This window comes from Aphidius gifuensis, linkage group LG4 (genome assembly GCF_014905175.1).
Source record: "Aphidius gifuensis isolate YNYX2018 linkage group LG4, ASM1490517v1, whole genome shotgun sequence".
Classification (NCBI taxonomy): Eukaryota; Metazoa; Arthropoda; class Insecta; order Hymenoptera; family Braconidae; genus Aphidius; species Aphidius gifuensis.
The window spans coordinates 22,799,726-22,824,281 of NC_057791.1; the positions used below are offsets into that span (position 1 = coordinate 22,799,726).

The 24,556-nt window shown below is 22.7% G+C and overlaps 5 protein-coding genes across 7 annotated transcripts; 3 read left to right on the forward strand and 2 right to left on the reverse strand.

Annotated features, from left to right (window-relative positions):
* The first annotated feature begins 49 nt into the window (after window positions 1-49).
* LOC122855762 (60S ribosomal protein L21-like) lies at window positions 50-855 on the forward strand. Of its 2 annotated transcripts, none has more exons than XM_044157348.1 (2): window positions 50-101; window positions 308-855. In XM_044157348.1, the coding sequence occupies exon 2, from the start codon at window positions 318-320 to the stop codon at window positions 795-797; it is 480 nt and encodes a 159-aa protein (XP_044013283.1). In that variant the 5' UTR covers window positions 50-101; window positions 308-317; the 3' UTR covers window positions 798-855. The 2 variants fall into 2 exon arrangements, with proteins under 2 accessions (XP_044013283.1, XP_044013284.1); XM_044157349.1 differs by having other exon boundaries at window positions 51-98; window positions 306-855.
* A 228-nt stretch (window positions 856-1,083) lies between these two features.
* On the forward strand, window positions 1,084-1,757 carry LOC122855764 (mitochondrial import inner membrane translocase subunit Tim13). Its single transcript, XM_044157350.1, has 3 exons — window positions 1,084-1,304; window positions 1,404-1,472; window positions 1,616-1,757. The coding sequence occupies exons 1-3, from the start codon at window positions 1,191-1,193 to the stop codon at window positions 1,712-1,714; spliced, it is 282 nt and encodes a 93-aa protein (XP_044013285.1). The 5' UTR covers window positions 1,084-1,190; the 3' UTR covers window positions 1,715-1,757.
* Window positions 1,758-3,922: 2,165 nt separating this feature from the next.
* Window positions 3,923-7,055, reverse strand: LOC122855765 (myb-like protein D). Of its 2 annotated transcripts, none has more exons than XM_044157351.1 (5): window positions 6,851-7,055; window positions 6,606-6,659; window positions 5,388-6,477; window positions 4,390-4,607; window positions 3,923-4,210 (listed from the first exon to the last, which is right to left on the reverse strand). In XM_044157351.1, the coding sequence occupies exons 1-5, from the start codon at window positions 6,944-6,946 to the stop codon at window positions 4,136-4,138; spliced, it is 1,533 nt and encodes a 510-aa protein (XP_044013286.1). In that variant the 5' UTR covers window positions 6,947-7,055; the 3' UTR covers window positions 3,923-4,135. The 2 variants fall into 2 exon arrangements, with proteins under 2 accessions (XP_044013286.1, XP_044013287.1); XM_044157352.1 differs by having other exon boundaries at window positions 4,318-4,607.
* Window positions 7,056-7,623: 568 nt separating this feature from the next.
* Window positions 7,624-9,768, forward strand: LOC122855766 (mitotic spindle assembly checkpoint protein MAD2A). Its single transcript, XM_044157354.1, has 3 exons — window positions 7,624-7,937; window positions 8,077-8,427; window positions 9,085-9,768. The coding sequence occupies exons 1-3, from the start codon at window positions 7,868-7,870 to the stop codon at window positions 9,282-9,284; spliced, it is 621 nt and encodes a 206-aa protein (XP_044013289.1). The 5' UTR covers window positions 7,624-7,867; the 3' UTR covers window positions 9,285-9,768.
* A 2,041-nt stretch (window positions 9,769-11,809) lies between these two features.
* Window positions 11,810-19,915, reverse strand: LOC122854064 (protein vein; the record flags this gene model as incomplete). Its single annotated transcript, XM_044154477.1, has 5 exons — window positions 11,810-11,994; window positions 14,020-14,128; window positions 14,303-14,445; window positions 14,934-15,096; window positions 19,219-19,915. Coding segments are annotated over 5 exons (1,239 nt in total), but the record flags the coding sequence as incomplete, so codon positions are not given.
* Between the last annotated feature and the right edge of the window lie 4,641 nt (window positions 19,916-24,556).

Sequence of the window (24,556 nt, forward strand, 5' to 3'; positions counted from 1 at the left end):
CGTCAAACTCAAAAATATTATCATTATTATTATAAACACATGTAACTTTTATTTTTTTATTACTTGAAATTTGTGCGTTTGGTTCATCAAAAAAAAAAAAGGTTTGTAATTTTATTTGCTCCACTACAATTGTAAATAGTACAATAAAAAAACAAAGATAATTTTAAATAATTTTTTAATTAATATATTTTTACGTCTCTTGATAGTAATATTAAATAAAAAAGCTATAAATTTTATTGGCATTTCCAGCTAACCTCAAATTAAATTTATTGACAATTTTTTTTAAACTCTAAAAATTAATTTTCAGATATTGAATCATGACCAACTCCAAGGGTTATCGTCGTGGTACCAGAGATCTTTTCTCTCGTAAATTTCGCAATCATGGAACAATTCCATTGTCAACGTACATGAAAGTGTACAAAGTTGGTGATATTGTAGATATCAAGGGTAATGGTGCTGTTCAAAAAGGCATGCCATACAAGGTATACCATGGAAAGACTGGCAGAGTATTCAATGTCACTGCTCATGCACTTGGTGTCATTGTTAATAAACGTGTACGTGGTAATATTATTGCCAAACGCATTAATGTTCGTATTGAACATGTAACCCACTCAAAATGTCGTGAAGATTTTTTGAAAAGAGTTAAGCAAAATGAAAAATTAAGAAAAGAAGCTAAAGAAAAAAAAATTGTTGTGCAACTTAAGAGACAACCAGCACAACCATCAAAAGCTCACATTGTTTCTGGACGTGATGCACCAATTGTTCTTGCTCCAATTCCATATGAATTTATTGCTTAATTTTATCATTGAAATCAATAAAATAACAACAAAACTAAAAAATTAAAAAAGTCCAAAAAAAAATTATTTCTATCTCCTAAATTCCTCAATAAATATTAATACAAATTTATCAACATGATTATAAATAAATCTAGATTATTTTAATAAAATAATTAATTAATAATAATTGATATTGTTTATAATTTTATAAAATAGAAATCTCATTTATCGATAATATTAATTTCGAAATTTTTCGAAACGCGCCACTGTCGTTTCGATCAACACACACACAAGAAAAAATAAAACACACACACCGGGTATTATTGAAAAAAAAACTGAAGAAACGTGTGATTTTGTTTCTTACATTAATTTTATAGAAAAAATATAAATAAATAATATTAATTAATATTTAAAATGGATTCAATACAACCAGGAAGTTTAGCAAGTTTATCTGGAGCTGAAAAAGATGAATTAATGCAACAAGTTAAACAAGAAATTGCTGTTGCAAATGCTCAAGAATTATTAACCGTAATTATTGCATAATTAATTATACTTATTACATCAATTTTTTAATAATTTTATGATTATTTATGATTAAATAATAATAACAATTAATATTATTTACAGAAAATGACAGAGAAATGTTTTAAAAAATGTGTTTTAAAACCAGGTACATCATTGGATAGTTCAGAACAGGTGAGATTTTCGAAACATAACCCCAGCTTTAATAATACATTGTTTATTTAATTCAATAGTTGATTAATTGGTTAATTATTTGCTGGTATTTTTATGGCTATTAACTAATTGAATTTGTTTTTTTTTTTGTTGATTTATCTTAGAAATGTGTTGCAATGTGTATGGATCGTTACATGGATTCCTTCAATGTTGTCACCAGAGCATACAGTGGCAGATTACAAAAAGAACGTAACAGAATGTAAATAGATTATTAAATTATAATTAATAAAATTGTATCAAAAATTACATACAATTGACTAGTTAATTACAAACTAAATCTAAAAAAAATTATTAAAAATTTTGAGAATTCTTTCTTTTTGTTCTGGTAAATGATGGTTGAGTGTAACTGGGTGAATTTTTTCATGTAAATACACATTTTCTTTATTTAAAAATTATTAAATAAAGATGATTACAATAATTGATTTATTTATTTATTTATTTATTTTGTTTTTAAGAAATTACAAGTAAAGTGTAAATACAAACATTTTAAAAACGATTTTCTATTGTTGTCAATTTAACATTTTTTTTTAGCTTTTTTTTTTTGTTCATTTATAAAATATAATAATCAACACACCAAACAGCCACAATAATTTTAAATAATTCATATAATTATTTAAAAAAATATTTAGAAATGCAAACATGAGCTAATGTTAAAATTTGACTGCATTTTTGTTTTGCAGTAAAAGCAAAATAAATTCCAGTCGTTTAAAATTATTTACAAATTAATTATCTTTTGTTTATGATAATTATCTAAAACAGCGATATGACAAAAAAAAAATTATTTAAATAACATTAATTAATGTGAATTGGCTAATTTTTATTTATCAGAAAATAATGTTTTTTTTTTTTCTTTTAAATTCCACAGTATTTTTTCATTGCTTTTCTTTTTTATTTATTATTAATTAAAGATACACGCTAAAAGGCACAATATAGCAACCAATTATTCAACGTGGTTACACACTTAATTAAAAAATATATTGTTATTGTTTTTATAGTTAAAAAAACAAATGTAAATAGCTAAATTGTGAGTATGAATAATTTAAAAACATAAAATTATTAAACAGTTATTATTAACTTATAACTATTATTTATTTAAAAAAAAAAAAAAAGAAAAAAATCTTTTATTATTTTAAAAACAATTTGCCAATTAAAAATCTTAATGGAATGTAATTATTATTATTTTTTAAATGTACTAAAGTTAATTGAAAAATATTTCAGGAATGTCATTAAATGGTAGTACTGAATTAATTTTCATTATTGTTTAAAAAAAAATATATACAATATTTTTTTTATTGTTTATTTTATTTGTAACCACGCTGATTGGCCAAGAACAATAGAGTTCTTTGAATATTTTTTTTAAAATTATTAAACACTGGGCAATTTTGAATCAAGCTCGGTTTTTTTTTTTTTTTCTTTTAAAAAAACTTATCTTAAACTAACTTAGATTTTGCTCAGTATTTTTTTTTTATATTAATCAAATTTTTTTGTTGTAAAAGAAATCTCTATGTCAATAATAATAATTATTTGTGTTTTTTTTTTTTAAATTGAAGTTTAATTATTGTTAAAATTTCAAGTATTTAAACTCCAAAAAATTGTACTTTTTATATTTTTTTTAAATTAAATTATGGACTGCCCAATAATAATCATCAAAAGTATTTTAATTATTCAATTTTTCAGTTCGTTAAAGTACTTGAAGTATGCAAGAAAAATATACAAGCACCTAACTGGACAAATCTCGTATTGAGAATAAATTTCAAATAATTTTAGCACCATTTACAAATTAAAAATAACAACATCTATTTTTAAAATATTAATGGGCAATCCACATTCAAAGACGGATAATTAACTGGCATTACAAAGTCACACAACTTTGTAAAATTATTATTTAAGTCGAATGAGGTAATACACACAAACAGTCGTGATATAAATTTTCGAAATCCTAAACAAAAACACAAATTTGTAGAAAAAAAAACGAAACAAATTAACAGACTTTTTCGATGAATATTTGTTATTTTTTTTCCTGTCTAATTTTTCTTTACCAATAATTTATTACTATCGAAAAAAAGAAAAAAAAAAAAACATTGACTATCAGGTAAATTAAAATAATAGTAATACTATACGCGTCAACAGAAAAACGTAGGAGGAAAATTGTCTCTTTTAAATTGTCACAATAATAATTATCTAACAGAAAAAAAAACAGAAAAATATTTCAATAATTATTTTGATTTAAAATGACCCGTATTTTATAATATTAATATATCTATTGTTTATTATTTTATAAAAAATGTAGAAAAATATTACATGAAGAAAATTTTCTTTTAGATATCTGTACAATTTTTTTTTCTTTAGCTAGACTTTCTTCCTACGTTTTTTTTTTTTTTTTGCAGTGCAATGTCAATTATTGAGCCACACCTGGCAGTGTTTTGTTATTGACACTGAATAATAATTATTTTTTTTTTTGTTCAATTAATCATTAACAATTTAATGATATTGTATTTAAATTTTTTTTTTTGTTTTTAAAAATGCAGGAAAATATTTAAATGTGAACACACGTTTCTAAAACATTAATAGATTTAAAAACAAAAAAAAAAAAATGTTAATAATAAATAAATAATAATTAAAAGCTAAGCTTCTTCTCGTTTTGTCGTAATACCCATTGAAAAATTAGATAAATTTTTATCTGCACTGGCATCTTCAAGCTGGAATATAGAACACAATGTTTTCACTCGATGGATTGATAATGTATTTTTTTTTTTTCATTTATAAATTGTTTTTGAATAATATTAATCGTCGGCCAGCGACTTACCTTTTTCATTGGGTATATTATTATTATAAATATTATTAATAAAAAATTTCAAATAACAATTGAGTCACTCACGCTTGATACATTTGCACTGAGTACTTCTTCAATGTCATCAATGTCTTCAGTTATTTCTTCGCTTCTTGTACTATTATTTATTTCATCGGTTTTAGTTTTTTTATCAATTTTAATATTATTTTTTTCAATTAATTTTTTTGGACTTTGTTCATTTGCACTTCCTGATGCTGATGATACAAAATCTTCTTCGTAATTATCAACTGCATCAACTGTATCAACTGCTAGAATAATCATTTAATTATTAACAAAAAAAAACATTGAATTTTCATAGATTTAAAATAAAGTAATTGAAATTTTAGGAAATTTTATTTTTTTTTGTTTTAATGTTATTTAAAAGTTTATAAATTCAAGTATTTTGAATTTTTTTTTTTAACAAATTGTAGGTTGAAGCTTTATTTCAAAATGCACGTATTTATAAAAATTTTTTAGAGAAAATATTGATTAAAATAAAAAAATTTAGATATAAAAATTGGAAAAGTTTAATTGTGTTGTATTAGAATTATTATATTTATTTAATTTGAATAAAAACGTTAAAAAATCTAGCCATTTTTTGAAAAGTTACAGCCAAATTTGTGCTTGTATTATTTTTCAAGTAGTAATAGTCCATGCTCGGTCAGACAGATACAATATAATTTTGCTTAAAACAATTAAAAAAACAAGTGACTATTACCCTTATCAAAACGCACATAGATCTAATTATTCCTTGATTTATTTTGTTAACTTTTTCAATGGCCAGTTGAGTACAAAATTTCGATTACGTAAAAAAACAAAAACAAAATTAATTTTATTATTCGAAATTCGCTAACAACATAAAAAATAATAATAATAATAAATTTACAAATAAAAAACAACCACGAGTAAATTGAGATTAATTCCAAGAAAATATTTTTAAATAACTAATAACCTAAATTTTAATAATAAATTAATTATTAGCAAAAACAAAAAAAAAAGATTCCTAAAATTTCATGTTTAAAAATAGATAAAAATAAACAACTCACCCAATCCAATATCCATTAATTCTTTTAAATCATTGATATTAGTTTTTTTACCATTTAAAGGTGGCAAATCACTAAATATTGAATTATTTTTATTAACAACAATTGGTGGTAAATGACCAAGTAAAGTATCACTATTTTTCAAATTAATTTTTTCATTTTTTCCATCATTAATTATTTCATCAAAATAAACTGTTTTACCAAAATTTTTATCAATATCAATTTTATTATTATATTGAGCATTATTATGTGTATTAACATTGTTTAATTTAATATTTGTATTATCATTATTATCATCATATTTATTTAAATGCTCATTCAATATAATATTATTTGTATTATCAAATGTTGTCATTTGTTTTGAGCAGCTCGTATTTTGATTATCATCTGTTATTATAATGTTATTAATTTTTTTTTTCATTTCATTATCATTATCAATGACACTTGTACTTTCCCTGAGTGTTGCATTATTAATAGACATATTTTCATTATTTTTTTTATCAGTTATTGTCACATTAATTGGTATGTCATGACTAAAATCAGATATACTATCAGCTTTATCCGATGAATTATCATCGTCATCATCATCATCATCATCATTGTCATCACCATCATCATCTTCAGTATCATTGTCATCATTATTATTTGATGATAATGTTTTTGTTGTATTATTGTGATCAATGTTTGATACAGATATTTCGAATGTTTCGTTATTAAAATTTGTTGTTGCTGTTTCTTCATTATTTATTGTCGTTGTTGCTGTTGCTGTTGTTGTTGTTGCTGTCGTTTCATTTAATTTTTTATTATTGCTATCATTAGTTTTATTTTCTTTATTATTTATAATATTATTTAATGTATTTTTTAATAATTCACCAAGCAATGGTTCTGTTGTATTTATTCCCAATTTTTCACTCAATTTATTTCTACCAATGTAATTATAATCTTTTCCAATATATGTTTCTGGATCATACACTGATATTGTATAATCCAAACCAAAATATTCAAGAAATTCTCTAACTAATGAAAATAATAATTTACCTTCTGTATTTTCAAGATATTGTTTTACTGTTTTACTCAATAATGGTTCTGGATTCTGTAAATTTAAATAAGTATTACTATTATTATTATTTTATTTATATTATCAATAAAAATAGCTTTCAAAGAACTAAGTAGTGTTATTTTTTTTTTTTTTTTTAATGGTGTTGATGATGATGAACTTACCACTACGGATTCTTGTTCTTCAAGTGCCAAAAAAACACTGGCTCGTAGCTGTGCCTGTTTATAAATATAAATAAATATAAATTAATTATTTTTTAAAATTATTTTTATTATAAATTATAAAATATATCAACAGTTCAATAAACTTATTGCGTTTTTAAACACATACATGCATACATAGACATTGGCCTTGATTAACCTTAAAATAATAAAATTATTATTTGTTTTTTAATTTGATGATTACTTACTCTAACTTTTGGAAGTACACCATTATTTTCAAGTGTTTGTACTACTAAATCTCGTAATTCAGTGTCTTCTTCCATTGATATGTTACCGTCTATCATTGTGTGTTTTAAAATAATAATTGAACAAACGATGCAACCGATGTAAATATTTAGGCTGTCTCAATAAAGCGCAATTTACAATTTGTGATTGTGTCTCTGTCATGAAAGCCAACTTAATAATAATTACAATTTATATTTTTTATATTTAATTTTAAAAATTACAAGATACTTGTACTATTTATAAATTCAACAATTTATTTATTTATTTATAAATAAATAATTTTTAATAACAAATAAACGAAATGAAAAGTAAATTTTTGTATTTTTTTTTTGCAAATTACAGTAATTAAATATTTATTAAATGAATTTTGGTTTAAAATATTTAAATTAATTTGCAAAATGTTTATTATTATTAATTATTATTAATTAGATTATGCAATTTTATAAATTATTAATGAATTTGATGATATTAAAATCTGAAAAGTACAACAATTTTTCTGCTTGAAGTTAAATATTTTCTGCGTTTTTTTTATGGAAAATATTGAAAAAAATTGTTTTATCAATTAAAAAAATTAGGTGATTGAATATTTATCATTTTTCTATTAATTATTGGGATATATAATTAATTATATTTGATTATTTCATATTTCATTTTTATATTTCGATTTCGTCGCAATATGGCCGACAAGTAAGTTGATAAAATCGAAATTTGTTGATCAATTGTAGTTAATTTTTTTACCGACAAAATAAATATGGCGCATTTGACATAAACTATATCAAAATATATACTTTATTTATTTATATTTTTATGACGCGTTTGTTTGAAAAATACAAACGGAAAATCATCAACAAGTCCATGTTTAACCTAGAAAATAAAAATTAAGTCCTACTCAATTGGCGGTTTTTTTTTTTTTTTTGTTGTTAATCAAATTTAATATATATTTATAATCAATTTAATTTGATAATTAATTGATTGTAAATATGGAGACACAACAAAAAGCCAAGTGTATCACACTCAAAGGATCAGCTGAATTAGTCAGAGAATATCTTCGTAAGTTTTTTTTTTCTTTTCATTAAATTTGTCTCTTGGTCTTCTTTTTTTTTTTTTTTTTCGACTGAAAATTGAGTAAAAATTGTTTGATTTTATTTTCACTTTAAATTGTTTAATTAATTAAATTAATTTTTTTTAGTTTATGGAATAAATAGTATCTTGTATCAAAGAGGAATTTATCCACCAGAAACATTTGAGGCAAAAGAAAATTTTGGATTATTTATTCTCATGTCAACTGATGAAAAAATAAAAACATTTTTTGATACTGTTCTTGGTCAAATTGAAGAATGGCTTGTACAAAAAAAAGTACAACAAGTTACTCTTGTTATAACAAATGTTAATACAAAAGAAGTATTAGAAAAATGGGATTTTAAAGTTGATTATGAAGGTAAAGATAATAATGATGGATCATCAGATTTGTCTGAAGTTGGCACCAAAGATACACAGTCTATTCGAAAGGAAATACGTGAAGTCATTAGACAAATTACTGGTAAATTAATCATCATTAATATTCATTTATTCAATTATCATTTAGATATTTCGCTTTTTCTTTTTGTCATCTTGAATTTTATAAATAATTCATTTCATTTTTTCTACAAGCCAACAAGCTAAATCAATTTTTTCGAAATTTAATTACAATAAAAATAAACAATCTAATTTATTTCTAAATTGATCAATAAATTCGTAAAGTTTTTAGTTATTTAGATAAAAAAAAATTACTATTATTTTTAAGAAATTAATTACTAATGATTATCATAAATCTTCAACACTTTTTGGAGTAAAACATAATCAATTTATTATTTATTTTCGGATCTAGTCTGTTGAAAGCATTGATCAATAAATTGAATACATTTTTGATATTTTAAAATGATTTATTAGTTAGTTTATAAAGAGAGGTAATATTTAACAACAAATTAGTCATTTATTTATTTAAATTTCTACTAGGTTTTTGGCTTCATAAAGTTTTACAAATTTACATTAAAATATATCTCAATAAATTCATTAAATTATTTGACAAATATGGCATTTATTTATTAATTATTAAACCAATTAAATATAAAACAAAATTTAAATATTCTTTGATAAATAATTTAATGAAAATTTTAATAAATGAAATTACAAATTGTTGATAATGAAATTGTTGCAGGTACTGTTAGCTTTTTGCCACTACTGGATTGTCTATGTTCATTTGATATATTGACCTACACAGTACCAAACTGTGGAATACCAAAAGAATGGGATGAAACACAACCAGTATTCATTGCCAACAGTCAAGAAGTACAACTGCGATCATTTTCAACTTCAATACACAAAATGGATACAATTGTCAGTTACAGAAATACATGAACATTACATTCACAAATTTCACCACTAAATCACATTTTTTTTTTTTTTGTAAGTCATTCATAATTTTTCTACTAACATTTTTCTTTATTTAAAAAAAATTAATCACATAAATAATTGCTGATTAATAAAATAACAAAAAGAAAAAAATATATTTTCTATGATAAAATAAAAATTAAGTAAAAAATAATAATAAAAAATAAATTGTCAACAACAAAATAGTTAACTTGATAATTATAAAAATTAAAAATAATATATATTAATGTAAGAAATTAAAACATCGTCAGTTACGTATGAGCTCTTTCTGGGTTTTTTAATAATATGAAACTCAAGGGACTGGAGACTGTCGTAACTGTCGGAAGTCTCGAATTACCGTGAACCATTAAGTTTATCTTGGCCACGGATGTGAAATTCGTCGCCAAGTACTCTGAAAATCTTTGCCAAGTTTTTCCATTACATATGTATAAGTATCAATTTTTTTTTATTTTTCATTTATTATTATTTTTTTTACTCTAATAAATTTAATTTTCTAAAAAAGTTTTTTGATTATTTCTTTTTTTTTTTTTCTATATAATTTATAAAAAGAAAAAAATAAAACAAAGTTTTATTATTCTATATAAATGTAGTTTAATAATTTTTAAAAAATATATATTTTTTTTTATGAATTTTATAAATTTAGTTTAAAATTTGATGATGATTTTTTGTGGCGTCGTGGCGCATCGAGGTCGACGTCTTTCACGGTGCATCGTCCCCTCGTATGTATAATTATAACGTAACCAACTTACCTCTGTTTAAATGAAGAATTAAGAGAGCTTTATTTTGCAACTAGTCCAAAAAATATTAATAATTATTATCGTTTATAAAACAAAAAAAAAAAAACAAATTAATTGAAATATTTTTTTAATTTAATTTTTGTTTTTTTGGGGCAAAATATAAAATGTTTAAAAAAATAAATAAATAATTTAAATGAGAGACAAGAGTAAGAGTTTTACTGAGGGCAAACGACTCTATGTTCTATTTTGGAACATCGTGAATCATATGTGTGTTCACCTATCTTGCTGTGATTTTTAGACTGTTAGCCAGTGTCGGTTACTCTTGGCCAGTTTATTCGTTTTTTCATACTCATCCAAATGGTTTTATTTTTTTTATTTTTTTTTAACAGACACGCATATCCGCACATATCTCATGCCATGAAAAAAAAAAATATAAAAATATAAAAAAACATCAAAGTTAAATTAAATATAAAATTAAAATTACAGAATGATGAATTAGCAGAGACTAAAATCATCGAAATAAAAAAACAAAACAAAAATTAATCTCATTATTTTTTAACGAAAATATATAACTTAAACTATTTATAAATAAATTAAATATTCATTTTTGTTTTTTAAATTTTATTATTATCATTTTTTTTTTTTTTTACTATATTTCTTTCATTATTATCTTTTTTTTTTTTATTTTCTTTTTTTTTACAAATAAAAAATTATGCAACTTGGGATTGTGGATGTTTTTTTTAATGGTTGTTTCCATGTACATGTTAACTTAATTATGCATACATGTATTTACATGTGGTGATTTAAATATTTAATTATAATAATTAATAACAACGGTAGTATAAAACATAAATAGAATTATCGAAATAATATTCGGCAATATTTTTTTACGTTGAAATATAAATTTATTATTATTTTTTTTTGTTTAAATTAGTTTTAAAAAGAACAACGAGAATTTTTTTTTTTATTTATATTTGTTTATTTAGTTTTCGTTGTGAGCTATTATTTGATTAGTATATTGTCGCTAATATCAAATCACTTTTTATTATTAAAAAAATATTTTATATATTTTTTATACAAAGTGTAGTTATGTGTTCGCAGTCGGCAGTGTTTTTTAGGACACTTCTTTGGTATATTTATTTCACAAATGAAACGTGTAGGATCGTTTTTTAAAAAAAAAAAACAAAAATCAGAGAGAAAAAAAAAAAAATCGTGGGTGTGTTGCTCTGAAATTAGCGATTTTTGATGGCATTTTGTCATGGAAAAAATTTTCTATCCATCTTAATTCAAAAAGCTAGTATTTTTTTAAAAAAAAAAACAAAAAAAAATCTCTATAATAATACTCACTAATTATTCACAACAAAATTAATATTTTTTTTCTTTTTTTTTTCTTCCTGAATTATCTCTTTAAAAATTTCGTTTTAAAAAAAAAAGAAAAATCTTCATTAAAATTTCTATCGATAATATTATTTCTTTAAAATTCATTTTAAATATTTATCTAAAAAAAAAGATCTATTTTAATTTGTTAGATAAAATGTTCTAATATTTTAATTTCAAGTAAATTATTTTTATTTTATTATTAATTAAATATTTTCATCTATATAAATATATTATTAAAATATATATCATATTCGATATAAAAAAAAAAAATTCTAAAATTCATAAGGAACGCCAAAGTTTTTGTTTTTTTTTCTCCAACAATTGTTTACAATAATAATTAAAAAAAAAAAAAAAATTACTGTTATTAGCAATGATGATATTAATATGTAAAAAAAGAAAAAAAAAAAAAAATTTATTTGGCATTCATGACACGTTAGCAATAGTATGAGGTTGATAATCCAAGCTTGCATGAGAATGGTGCTCGATGACGATTGTACACACTTCCGGTACTTATAACGTCCTTGGTCTCGCATCGTAGACCAGTGAACCCCTCAGCACATCTGTAATAACAATCTTACTTTGAGACATCATTCGGCTAAGTCAACGTTCTCTCCTGTCGTCAATGAAATGTATTAATTCTCAACAACTCAAATATTAAACAAAAATAATTATAATATTCTTTTAACGTAAAAGCAACAATAAAAAAAAAAAAAAAATCAATTTAATAATATATATATGGTTCAAACCAAGTAGGTATATATTGCAAACTTTCATTCACTCAGCAGAAATTTAACTGTCATCGTTTCAATGCTCATTTTAACGAGTTTATTTTGAGAAAAAATATATTTATATATTTAAAAAACTAACATATATATTACGTGTATATAAAATTGACTTAAAAAAAAATTAAGCTGTTTTTTTTACTCATTTGTTGTAATTAATTTTTGATTTTTATTTAACTTAAAAAATATGCCGGTGTGTGGGATTGAGAAAATATAGAAAGAGAGTAGTTGAATGAAAATAATTGACTCTTTGAGGGTTCTTCTTCTTCTTGAGTCTTGATTTATTTATTTATATGGATTATTTTTATTTTTTTTTTTTTTTGGGGGATTAGGGTGGATTTTTGTAGAAACGCAGGGGTTGAATATAAAATTGTATTACTGTATTCAATAGCTACTTTTAGAGATAAACCAAGTATATAAAAGTTGCAAAGGGGGAACTCGAGATGTTTCTTTGCTGGAAAATAATTTGGTCTCGTATTCTATTTATAAATTGAACATACGAAAATGAGATGGAATTATCTATTTTCTCTTTTATTCAAGTAAGAAATTGAGAAGGTATATACAGAGGGAGATATATATATTTTTTCTTTTTTTTTTTTTTTTGACTTGATATGTGTGGGTTTGAAAGTGTGGATGATTTTTTTTATTTTTTATTTTATTTTTATTTTTTATTCTTCTTGGTCTTTTTTTATTATTTTATTTTATTTTTTTTCAGCATCTACTTTTGCTTTCATTTCGAAAATACTATGGAACACAAGTAACAAGTGAATATGCTTGGGCATTTGCCACTGTTTCACAGATGTGTCGCGAAAATTTAGATGTCTCGGCACTTGCTTCAACTTTAAGCTCCGATTTATTAAATTATTTTTATTTTTTTTTCTACTTTGTTTTTCATTATCTTTTTCTTTCATAAATTCAGATTATTTTTATATAGGTGGATTTGTTTTTTTCTTTTTTTTTATTAGCTTTTTTTAAGATTCATTTTCTCCTTATTTTTTGCTTCATGAATTGTTTTGACTAGACATCATTTTTTTTATTTTTATTTTTTACTTGTCTGGTTGAAAGTGTTGTATTTTATATTTAATATGTTGAAAAAAAATAATTTTACATTAGTCAATTGAATATTAATTAATTAAGGTTAAAATATCCTGAACACAAATTTTGCGATTGAATTATACTTTGAATCATCATTTTCTAAAAAAAAACAATATTCTTTTTTATGAAAAAAACATTAGATATTGCGGTAAAATTAAAATTAATCATTAATAAAATAATACAAGCATGGTAAAATATAAACAAAATAATATTATGAAAATTGAAAATTTTAAAAAAATAATAACAACAGTATATTTATGATAAATAAATAAATATTTAATTTAAAAATTTATTTATTTTATTAAATTAACTTTAATCATATATTTTGGATAAATTTAAAATTAATTAATTTAAAAATAAATTAATTAATCATTGTATTGTAATGACTAAATGTTATTATTTTTTAAAATTTAATTTTTTTAATATTTACATTTTAAATATTGTACAAAATTTTTATTTATTTTATTTATTTTTTTTCAAATTTATTATTATATATTATTGATAAGATAATTCATGCAAATCTTTGATATTAATTTGTAATTTATTTATTTTAAACTTGCTAGTTGATGCAATTCTTGTGTCATATTTTCTACCATGTTTTTAATCATTATTTATCTTTTTTTTTCGGGAGAATATTTTGTTATATTTCGATAAGGAAATTTTTGTTCAAGATACTGTAACCAGGATATTTAATAATAAAATATTTACCTGCATGCCGGCTCGCCGACGGTTTCAAAGAATAGACAGGTGCCACCATTCATGCAAAAATCACCTGCCATTGGACAGGGCTGCTCCTGTCGAGGCCACGCCACCGTCGCTGAATAATTAATATATTAAATTAATTCATCAATTAATTATCCCTATTTTATCAATACAAAAAAATATAAAAAAAAAAACCAAAAAAAAAAGAAGAAAAAAAAAAAAATAAGGACTGTCCAAAAATAAAAATAAATATTAAAATATCAAAAAAAAAAAAACAAAAAAAACCTACTTGTATCTGGAATCTTGGTATCGTGGTCGACTAGAAGCTGGGCAGCAAGTGATGCCCGATAACCTGATGTACTTTCAGCAATACATTCATAACGACCACTGTCCTCTGGTCGTGCTGATGATATAACAACTTTTGATCTTCTTCTAATCATTAACAAAACAAAAAAACCTAATTATATTCAAAATAAAATCATAAAAAAAAATATATAAAATATTACAAGATAAATTTGAGTGTTGTACTTAATTTATAAGTAGAACCACTTGACTTTAATTTTATATTCTTAAAGATATTGCAAAGTGTTGAGAGAAAAAAAATAATAAAAAAAAAAAGGCAAGTGAAAATAAGGAAAAAGATAACGTCTTGAGGGGGCAGATGAAAGAAAGCAAAAAACTGCCGACTTGTATGAACGAGGTGGAATATATATATAAATAGAATTAGAAGACTGTGGATGAGTACTAGTCTAGACAGTATGTCGATTTTTCCTGTCGCACAAAATTAGAAAATTGTCAAAGAATATTTATATTTATTTTTCAATTAATATTAATGAATTTACTTGTTTGTTTTTTTCATTAAAAAAAGCAATAAATAAATTATTAATTGATGAAATATTTTTGTCAATTATTAATCTCACCTTTTATGTTGAATTTTAAGTCCCCTACGTGGATTAAGTGGCACACCGTCCTTGAGCCAATGAACACGTGGAGGTGGTGAACCTCTTGTTCTACACACGAGCTTTACCCTTTCTCGGGTTCTCGCAACAGAGTCCCTGAGCTCTGACAATGTCACTTCTCTTACTGTAATTAATATCAAAATATTATTTTTTCAAAATTTTATAAATTATTAATTATTAATTTTTTAATGAATAAATAATTTATTTATCTTCATAGTACAATGGATTTTATTAAATACAAAATAGATAAAAATTGAAATTATAATTTCATTAATTAATAATGTTATTTAATAAAGAAAAAACAATTTTATAAAAATTTTTTTTTCATAAAAAAAATACATGTGGGTGTTTATGAGTATACACAATATGTGGTACACATTAAATGACGTATTTTGTGTTTTAATATTTTTTTATAAAAATAGAAATTTAAAAAAAAAAAATAAATTAAATAATTTAAGCATTAATAATAACTTGTCACAATTATATTATATTTTTTTTTTTTTTTTTGGTAATTTAATTTTTATTTAATTGACTATCAAAATTTAACGACATATTTACATATTTTTTAAGAAAATATTTATTAATTAATTTAAATATACTGTTGATATAATTAAATTAATTTTTGTAAATTTAAAAAATTTTTTTTTCATGAAATTTTAACATATATATAACAAAGTGTGACAAGTATCTTAAGCACGAGGCATTTTCGTCTCTATAAACACAAGTAATAAAAAAGGAAAGGAAAAGAATAAATGAAAAAAAAAAAATAAAATAAAACGACGAAACGCATCCCAGTCTTTCTATTTTTATATATAAACGTAGATTACACACAGGAGCCATGGTGTTGGGCTTGCTACTATAATTAGACGATCCAACTAAAACTCTTCGAAACATACAACTTGCTTGGTTTCATTTCGTTAACCAACATACTTATATATTTATATTTATTTCTAACATTCATATATATTTCCCCTCTATTCCCCTTGCCAACTATTGTTTCTTTCAACATACATCAAATGAGTTGAACGGCGCTTACTTGGAACCTATTTATCAATTGCCTTGATAATTAACCTGCTCTATTTTACTCTCTTACCCTACATATATTTTTATTTTTCATATTTACAAACAAATATTTAAAGTTAAATTAAAATAAACAATAAAAATATGCCTGTTGAATAAATATTAATATAATTTAGTTGGAAAACTTTTAAAAGTAATACAAATAAAAATACAAATTTAATTTTTTTTTTTTTTTTTTGTTAATTTATTTATAACTATTTTAATAATTTTTTTATTTAGATAAAAATTTTTTACTTTATTTTATTTAATAGTTTTTCAAGTATTTGAAAAATTTAATTTCATAATTTTGGTAATTTATTTAGCTGTTTATTTATTTATTTAAAACTAGGAAAATTTATTTTATTTCTTTAATTTTTGGATTTTTTTTTTTTTTTGTTTTTTAAGGGTTGAAATTAATTTTTAATTAAGAAGGGTATTTTTTTTAATATTATAAAATTGATTTTAAAATTTTTAAATGTAAATTATTCGTTGAAAATATAGTTTTTATAATAGTACTAAAAAAATTTCAAGCATGGCTGACCACACAATGTCCGTTACCACTTGTTTGTCTTTTACTAATTTTACATACGATTTAAAAATGATTTTAAAAAAAGTATATTAACCGTTTCAAATAAAAAAGCAGGCTATATGATTAAGGTAAAATTTATTTATATCTTTACAACAAATTTAACCTTTTTTTTTTATCGTTATTATTATTATTTAAATAATCATTTGTCTGAATAATAAATTAAAAATAAATTTTCTCCTTTTCTTCAAGTACATCTGTGTTATTAAAATAATACAAAAAATATTAAAAAAAAAAAAAGTTATAGTGGGAGGTAATCAAACACAGGATGATAGTTAGCAGAGTCATAACAAAAGAAAAAAGTATAAAAGAACTTAATAAACATTTAAACAGACACAATCCAAACTGCATAAAAAAAAAAAAACGATAAAAAAAAAGTTATTATTTAAAAAATAAAAATTTAATTATTATTAAAATAAACCAACAAAGGAAAATACAATTTTCAAAAACAAAAAAAAAAAAGTTTATTAATTTATTTTACTTATTATTAAATAAACCAAAAAAAAAAAAAAATTTATTGACTGAAAAAAAATTAATTTTCTATTTTAAACTAACGAGTTAAAAAAAAATATATTTATTTTTCATTAATAATGGATAAAAAACAACAATTATCTAATATAATTAAAAAAAAAAAAAAATTAAATTAAGCCGTAAATTGATGAAAAATTTAATAATAAAAAAAAAAAAAAAAAAAATTAAAATAAATAATGAAATATAAAAGTAATAATAATAAAATGAAATAAAAAGAAATTGAGAAAAACGCGTTGACGATATATATACATACTTGGAAAGAATTTCGATCGTAATACATGGTGTATATATATATGAAGAACGTCGGCTTTCAAAGCGGTAAAAGGGGCAGAAACGTCCATGCGTGGATCGTGACCGGCATCCACTATATCAGGTCTCGTGGTCGAATTCGCGGAAGAAAGTTTTCAAGGAAGATTGCACGCATCGTTGTTGTTTTAAAACCTCGTGTATCAATCACCGTTTAATTTACAATAATTCAAAAACAACAACAACAACAACAAACAAAAACAACAATTAAAAACCAAAAAAAAAAGCTCAAAAAATAAATTCATTTTTTCCATAGAGCTAAATTACCAAAACCAAGTATAAATAATTTACAAAAAAAAAATTAATCAATTAAAAATTAACTATAAAATCAATCCTCTAAATATAATGTAAAAAAAAAAAAAACATATCCTCTAATTAAAAATATGATATAAAATTTGAAAAAAAAAAGATTTTTTTTACAGCTAATAATGAAAAAATGTATTGAAAAAAAAAAATGAGTCGCCCTGCAGTCTGATGTGTATTTAATAAGGGTATGTAACGAGTTAAAAGAGACAAGGATAATGTTTATATATGTTGTTTTTTAAAATAAACGGTTGAAGTAGCAACAGAAAGCGTTAGGCCACGCAGTTGTACAGACAACTCCGTCCGAGTATGGTCACACGGGGCCGTACGTGCCTTGGTTACATACATCTATATATGTATATAATACATTTAAACATTTATATGTATATAAAATAATATGTACAAAAAAAAAAATACATATATATATGTCTTAAGAGACCCAACCCCGAGTGCAGAATTTTTCGCGAAACAGCATCACAAGCTATTAAACACCCGACAAGTTGATAAACACATACACAAACACACACACATACATGAAAATATTAATAATTATATTTAAAAATTAATTGTTTATATGTATGAGTATGTAATGGGATTGTTAATATAATTTTTATGATGATTATAAGGATTACAATGACAGCCGAAACTTCAATCAATAAAACACAAAAAATTAATTTTTTTATTGATTTTTTTTCTTTTATAAATGATCGATAAATTGTTGTAAATAAATTTATAAATAAATTAATTATAGGGTATTTAATTTAGCTGAAGATTAGTTTGCTAAATTGGGAGAAAAAAAATTGGTGTTTAGGAGGAATTTTTGTTTGAAAAAAAAATTAAAGGGAAAAAAAATTTATGAGCTGTCAATTGATGATGATAATTGGATTTATGATATTAATCGAGCGATTTTCTTCATTGCAACATGTATTGTTTCATTGGCACTATCATCTTAATTACTGACACATATATATGTATTGAAAAAAATAATAATAAATTACAGCACGTATATATATTTGTCGTATGACGTCAGCTTAATAAAAGTATTAATTTTTTTAAAATTTGTACGATCATGATTAAAATCAGTATATAACAAAAAATTTAATTTTTATATTTAAAAATAAAAAAAAAAGTATATAAATGTTAATAATTATATCTCACTTAAATTTCTTTTTTTTTTTTTTTATTAAATTTTTTAAATGCCATTGTGTCTCATTGAGGAATGACCGCAATTTGTTAAATTTGAAATAAAAAATGAAATAAAAAAAAGGGCTTTTTATCAAAATAAAAAAAGTATTTTTTCAAAATATTCAAAGTATAGTTATATACGTGATGTGAAAACAAAAGTATAGAATTAAAATTATTTTTAAAATTTATAAAAACTATATTTAAATTGAAATTTTTATGTGATTTTTTACAAAAAACAAATTTAAATAGAAAAAAACAAATGTAATATTTACAAACCATAATCAGGTCGTACAACAGCTTGCACAGTTTGTTCATTTTTTTTATTACGAATCACTGGTTCACCAAGTATTGTAAAATTTCTTGGTCCAACACGATTAACAAAAACAATATACACTTTACCACGTTTAATATCAGCTCTCACAAATTTTGTCACATCATAATCATTTATTGTTGATTGTGTTACAAAATTATTTAATTTATTATTAATATTAATATAATCACTACCACCAATTAAAATTTCACTATTATTACAAATTTTATATTTAGCACTATTATTTTTACCAATTTTATCCCGAAAATGTAATCTAACACTGTCATTTTTTTTTAATGGTTGAAAACCCGATTGACTTTTATAAACTTGTTTAACTTCAAAGGTCACAGCATAGTTTGATCCGGGTTTACGTGATGAGGACATACTTCTAGCCTTGCCCTCGAATACAGTTGGTGCTAAATAAGCACGATTTGATAAATCCATATCTGGACACCAATTATTATTTTTATTATTATTATTACCACGACATAAACCACCATTTTTACGATTACATTGTTTACGTTTTTCACGTGATGATTCACTTTTACTACGTATTGTTGACAAAGATGACGAAGATGATGATGAAGAAGATGATGAAGACGACGACGAAGATGATGAAGATGATGATGAACGTAATACACGATTTTTATTTTGATTATTATTAGCAATATTATTTTGATTATTATTAATATTATTTTGATTATTATTGTATATTAATTGATTATTAGCATTAGCATTATTATGATTATCAATAATTAATTTTGATAATTGATTAATTATTAATTTTTTATTATTATAATTATCATATGGGGATGACATCATTGCTAGGGATGGTGGTGGCGCAATTATTGCAAGTGCACACCACCAGCCGCACAATATTCCCGTTATAATTGAATAAACCCGCATTATCCGAGCTTCTTCAACAACAACCTGACTTACGTCAAGTATATTATACGCACTTTGTATCCTCCTCTCTATCCTCAGTTACAACAAGAGGATATGAGGAGGAATTAAGCTTATATATTTTAATATTTTCTTTTTTTAATTTTCTTTTTTAATTGGTTTTTCCTCTTTTTTTTCTTCTTCTTCTTCTTCTGATTCTTCTTGTTGTTTCGTTTTTAGTTGAGGATTTATCAAATTATTAGATTGATACTGTAGTTGGATTCTTTTTTTGAAAAAAAAGAAATTTACGTTTGTTTTTTTTAATTAATTAATTTCATTACCGTAAACACCAATACTGATGGGTAAACAGTGTCTTGAGGTCGCAGTCCCTCTGACGATTATATTGCGACGATATTTTCATCATGCAATTTGACCTCGTTTCAGTCATTTTTATATTTTTTTTTTTTTTCTTTTTTCTTTCTTGTTTGTAAGTTTTTTTTTTTTTTTTTCTGTTTTATATATTTATAATATTTTTTCATTTATTATTTTTATATTTATTAATTATTTTAGCCTTTTTTTTTTTTTAAGCTTTTTTTAGCTTTGTATTTTTGTACAGCTAATTTATATAATTTTTAAACATTCATTACATGTGTCCATTTTTTGTTTAAATTGTTTTTTAATTTATGAATAGAAAATTGAATAATTTTCATTTAACAAAACCAAATAAATATCGATAAACAAAATAATATGAAAATAGGATTGATTTATAATATTTCGACATTTAAAAATTCATTGATTTAAAAAAATAATAATTATTATTATAAATTAATTAATTTTTTTTATTAATATCCTCTTCTTCATTTATTTTATTTTCATTATCTGAATTTTTATGATAATGATGATAATTATAATGCAGCTGTTTCGATTTTTGATAACAAATGTAAACAAATTTCATTGTTGTGTCATTTGATAAATACTGTACTGTTGATTCATTGACGATAATATTGTTGATAGTATTTTAATCACAATACATAAACATTATTTAAAAGTAGTAGCATCAAAATATACAAGGGTATATTATATTAAAAAGAGGGGGTCAATTGACACAACGGGCGCGCACGTGGTGTTAAAATTTCGCGGCATTTTTATCACAATTTTAATCAACCACAAAATTAATATTTCACTCAAAAAAAAAAATAACCAAAAATTAAAAACTCTCAATTATCTAATTTAACAACAAAAAAAAAAAAAAAAAAAACAATAATAATATTAATTTTCACCATCCACTTGAGTAAGCAAAAGAAAAATAATAAAAAAAAAAAAATCCACTTAAACTTTTTGAGTATATTATTTATTTAAACTCTTCCACTGACAGTTTGAATAAAACCAGATGGAAAAGCGTCAACTGTGTGTGTTTATAATCGAGGTAAAAAAATCCAGATCAAAAAAACTAAAATTAAATTTCAAAAAATTGAATTTAAAAATAAATAAAATTAATGAAAAAAAAAAAGGAAAAAATTAAAAAATTTAAAAAAAAATAAAATTGTTTACAATTTTGATGATTTTAATAATAAAATATAATATTTTTTTAATAATTTTTTGTATAATTAATTATTTAAATTAAATAATGAGGATAAATATGATTAAATTGAGATACGAACACACAACGAGTTGAAATTATACTGAAGCAGTCAATCGTACGCGCCGCCGGTTACAGAACCAGTGACTCCTAGTGGGCGCCGGTTGAGGCTTTTTGCGCGCGCGCACTGTATATTTTTATTTACGAATTAAATCAGTTTATATATACAACATACAGTCTCTTCATCTGCCTTGTCTTGAGTACCGTCATTTTACCCCTCATCCACCCAATCATCATTTTGCTCTTTTCTTTTTATCTGGGGGGTCCAAGATATATCTTCTTCTTTTCTTCTGTAAATATATTTTTTTTTCCCCATTTTTTCTTGCCCTGCAAAAATCTTTTCTCTTTCGATTTTATGATTTTTTTTTTTTTCCATTTCATCTCGTTTCAATGACCATACACACGTCGAATGTGTCGAGACTGTCGCCTATCTCTTATTATCTTAAATCTCTTCCAATTTAAACGATAAATCAATTTTTAATCTAAAATTTGTGATATATTTTTTTTTTTTAATTATAATAGCTTAAATAATATAACAATTGTTAATTTATTTTATATTTTATCTTGATTGCAATCAGTTGATGTAATGACTGTGAGCTAAATGAGTGGTAAATCTATTAATCGTCGAGTTTAATTTAAAAATACACACTATAATTTTAAAAACAGTTGGAATTGTTTTTTTTTTATTTCATCTTCTATTTGTTGAAATAAAAAATTAGTATAAATATATATATGTAGACTTGATCTATCAACACAGTGTTGTATCGTAATTAATCATCAAGTTAAATAGTGACCATTGAAACGTGTCCAAATGTTATAAAGCAAGAATGCCAGTAAACTTATCAAATTGCAAATTAGTTGTCATAGCAAAATGTCAAAGTACTGCACAAGTGTTTTTAAAATACACAAACACCTGTCTTTGACAGGCACGTGCCACATCATTTGTATACATATAAACATACATATTTTGATTTTATATTTAAACACACATTATTTTACTAATAACATTTTCAATTGTATATTAATTTTCCATTTTCACTAAAATAATTACAATATAAATTTCGACAAAAATTTTCTAAAAAAAAAATAAATTATTTATATATAAAAATAATTAACAAAAATATCATAATATTATTAATTATTATAATGAGATTTAAAAAATATAAAAATTTTTTTTTTTTAAATAAATTGCAAGTGTGTAGTTGTGTGTGTATAAATTTAAAAAAAAAAAAAAAAAAAAAAAAGTTTTCAGGTTGAATCTTTGTTTATCTTTATTTCTTTTGATTTTGTCGAGATGAATATATATATTTTTGGGGAGGGTAAAGAGGTGATATTTGAGAGAGATAACAAAATAAAAATAAAGAGAAAAGGATATTGGGTCTTGTCGGTTCGCGGCACGGCCACACGTGATTACAGGGTAGCCGGCACTCACCTCGAAACTCGGGTGGTCTCATGGACCAACCAGGGACTTGTGTCCACCATCACCATCACCAAAATAAATTCTTTATATTATTTAAAATATATAATCCATAAGGGTTATCATGGTAAAAAAAAAAAACAAAATTATGTTTATATTATTAATTTTTTAAAAATATTAACAACAATAAAAAAAACATTAAAAAAATAAGTAAAAGTAAAAGTTTTTAATTGTTTTTAATCATGCTATAATTAATTATTAATTTTTAATTTTTTTTGTTTATTTATTTAGCTCGTTTTTAAATTTATTTATAGTTTTTTTTTATTTTAATAAAAATGAGTAAAAATTGTTGTAATTAATTATTGATTTAATTAATTTTTTTTCTGGAAAATTAAATGACAAAAAAAAAAATTATAGATAGATTTTAATTTAGAAAAATAAAATCTATTTGATGGAAGCTTTAGAGCTTAGTCAAATTGCATAGTTGTTTTGTAAAAAAAAATTTAAAAAAATGTTTTTTAAATTAATTTTGAATTTGTGTAAGTTTAATTGTCGCATTAAAATTAATTAATTAAAAAAATTATAAGAGAATATTGTGTTTGAAATTTTATTTACTTGTTTATTTAATTTTTTATGGATACAAGTATATTGAGATATGACGGTAGAGGGATTATGCCCTGAAGGCGGATTTTGCTACTCAGTCTTTTGAGCTCGCACTAACTGGCCAGTGTGTCTTATTAGCGATACAGTCAATGTTAAAAGTTTATATACAAGTCAATTGCGTGATGAGTTAATCGGGCATCTCTTTGACTCGGGACCAGGCCCATCCACTATACGCTCTTATTTTAAACTTGCCCTCTAAATCATCTATAATAAAAATCAAAATTCTTTTTTTTTTTTTTAATATTTTTTTTTTTTTTCAATCTCATTTTACAAAATGACGCTCCTCAAAATCATGGTGCCAAACACAGGCTGACGGGACCAAGGCACACACACACACCACTCCTAAAAAAAAAAATTTTTTTTTTTAAATTTATTTATTTATTTATTCTTTCATCACACTTTTTTTCAACTCTTTTTTTTTTTGGAGCCCATCCATTTTTTTTTCCAACGCATCCTTTGTTTTTAATTTTTTTTTTTTTTTTTTTTTTTTTTATTAATTCAATGCTGCGTCTGCTTCTCGTTTTTTTCATTCCAAAAAATTTTTTTATACCTCATTTTCCTTTTTTTTCATACTTGATTATATTATTTATTTATATTTTTTATTTTTATTTATTTCTGTTGACGATTGGATATATATATGTATATATTTTTTTTTCCTCACTATTTGCCGGTGGCCGGTATTCAATACTGAAAAGGTACCAAC

What these genes read in the sequence shown, in the direction of transcription:
- LOC122855765 (XM_044157351.1), bottom strand. Translation starts at nt 6,946, where the DNA reads ATGATAGACGGTAACATATCAATGGAAGAAGACACTGAATTACGAGAT. An exon ending in AAGAACAAGAATCCGTAGTG is followed by an intron (nt 6,478 to 6,605) that starts GTAAGTTCATCA and finishes TTAAATTTACAG; the next exon opens with AATCCAGAACCATTATTGAG. An exon ending in TCAGTGCAAATGTATCAAGC is followed by an intron (nt 4,211 to 4,389) that starts GTGAGTGACTCA and finishes TCTATATTCCAG; the next exon opens with CTTGAAGATGCCAGTGCAGA.
- LOC122855762 (XM_044157348.1), top strand. Translation starts at nt 318, where the DNA reads ATGACCAACTCCAAGGGTTATCGTCGTGGTACCAGAGATCTTTTCTCT.
- LOC122855764 (XM_044157350.1), top strand. Translation starts at nt 1,191, where the DNA reads ATGGATTCAATACAACCAGGAAGTTTAGCAAGTTTATCTGGAGCTGAA. An exon ending in ATGCTCAAGAATTATTAACC is followed by an intron (nt 1,305 to 1,403) that starts GTAATTATTGCA and finishes TATTATTTACAG; the next exon opens with AAAATGACAGAGAAATGTTT. An exon ending in CATTGGATAGTTCAGAACAG is followed by an intron (nt 1,473 to 1,615) that starts GTGAGATTTTCG and finishes GATTTATCTTAG; the next exon opens with AAATGTGTTGCAATGTGTAT.
- LOC122855766 (XM_044157354.1), top strand. Translation starts at nt 7,868, where the DNA reads ATGGAGACACAACAAAAAGCCAAGTGTATCACACTCAAAGGATCAGCT. An exon ending in ATTAGTCAGAGAATATCTTC is followed by an intron (nt 7,938 to 8,076) that starts GTAAGTTTTTTT and finishes AATTTTTTTTAG; the next exon opens with TTTATGGAATAAATAGTATC. An exon ending in AGTCATTAGACAAATTACTG is followed by an intron (nt 8,428 to 9,084) that starts GTAAATTAATCA and finishes AAATTGTTGCAG; the next exon opens with GTACTGTTAGCTTTTTGCCA.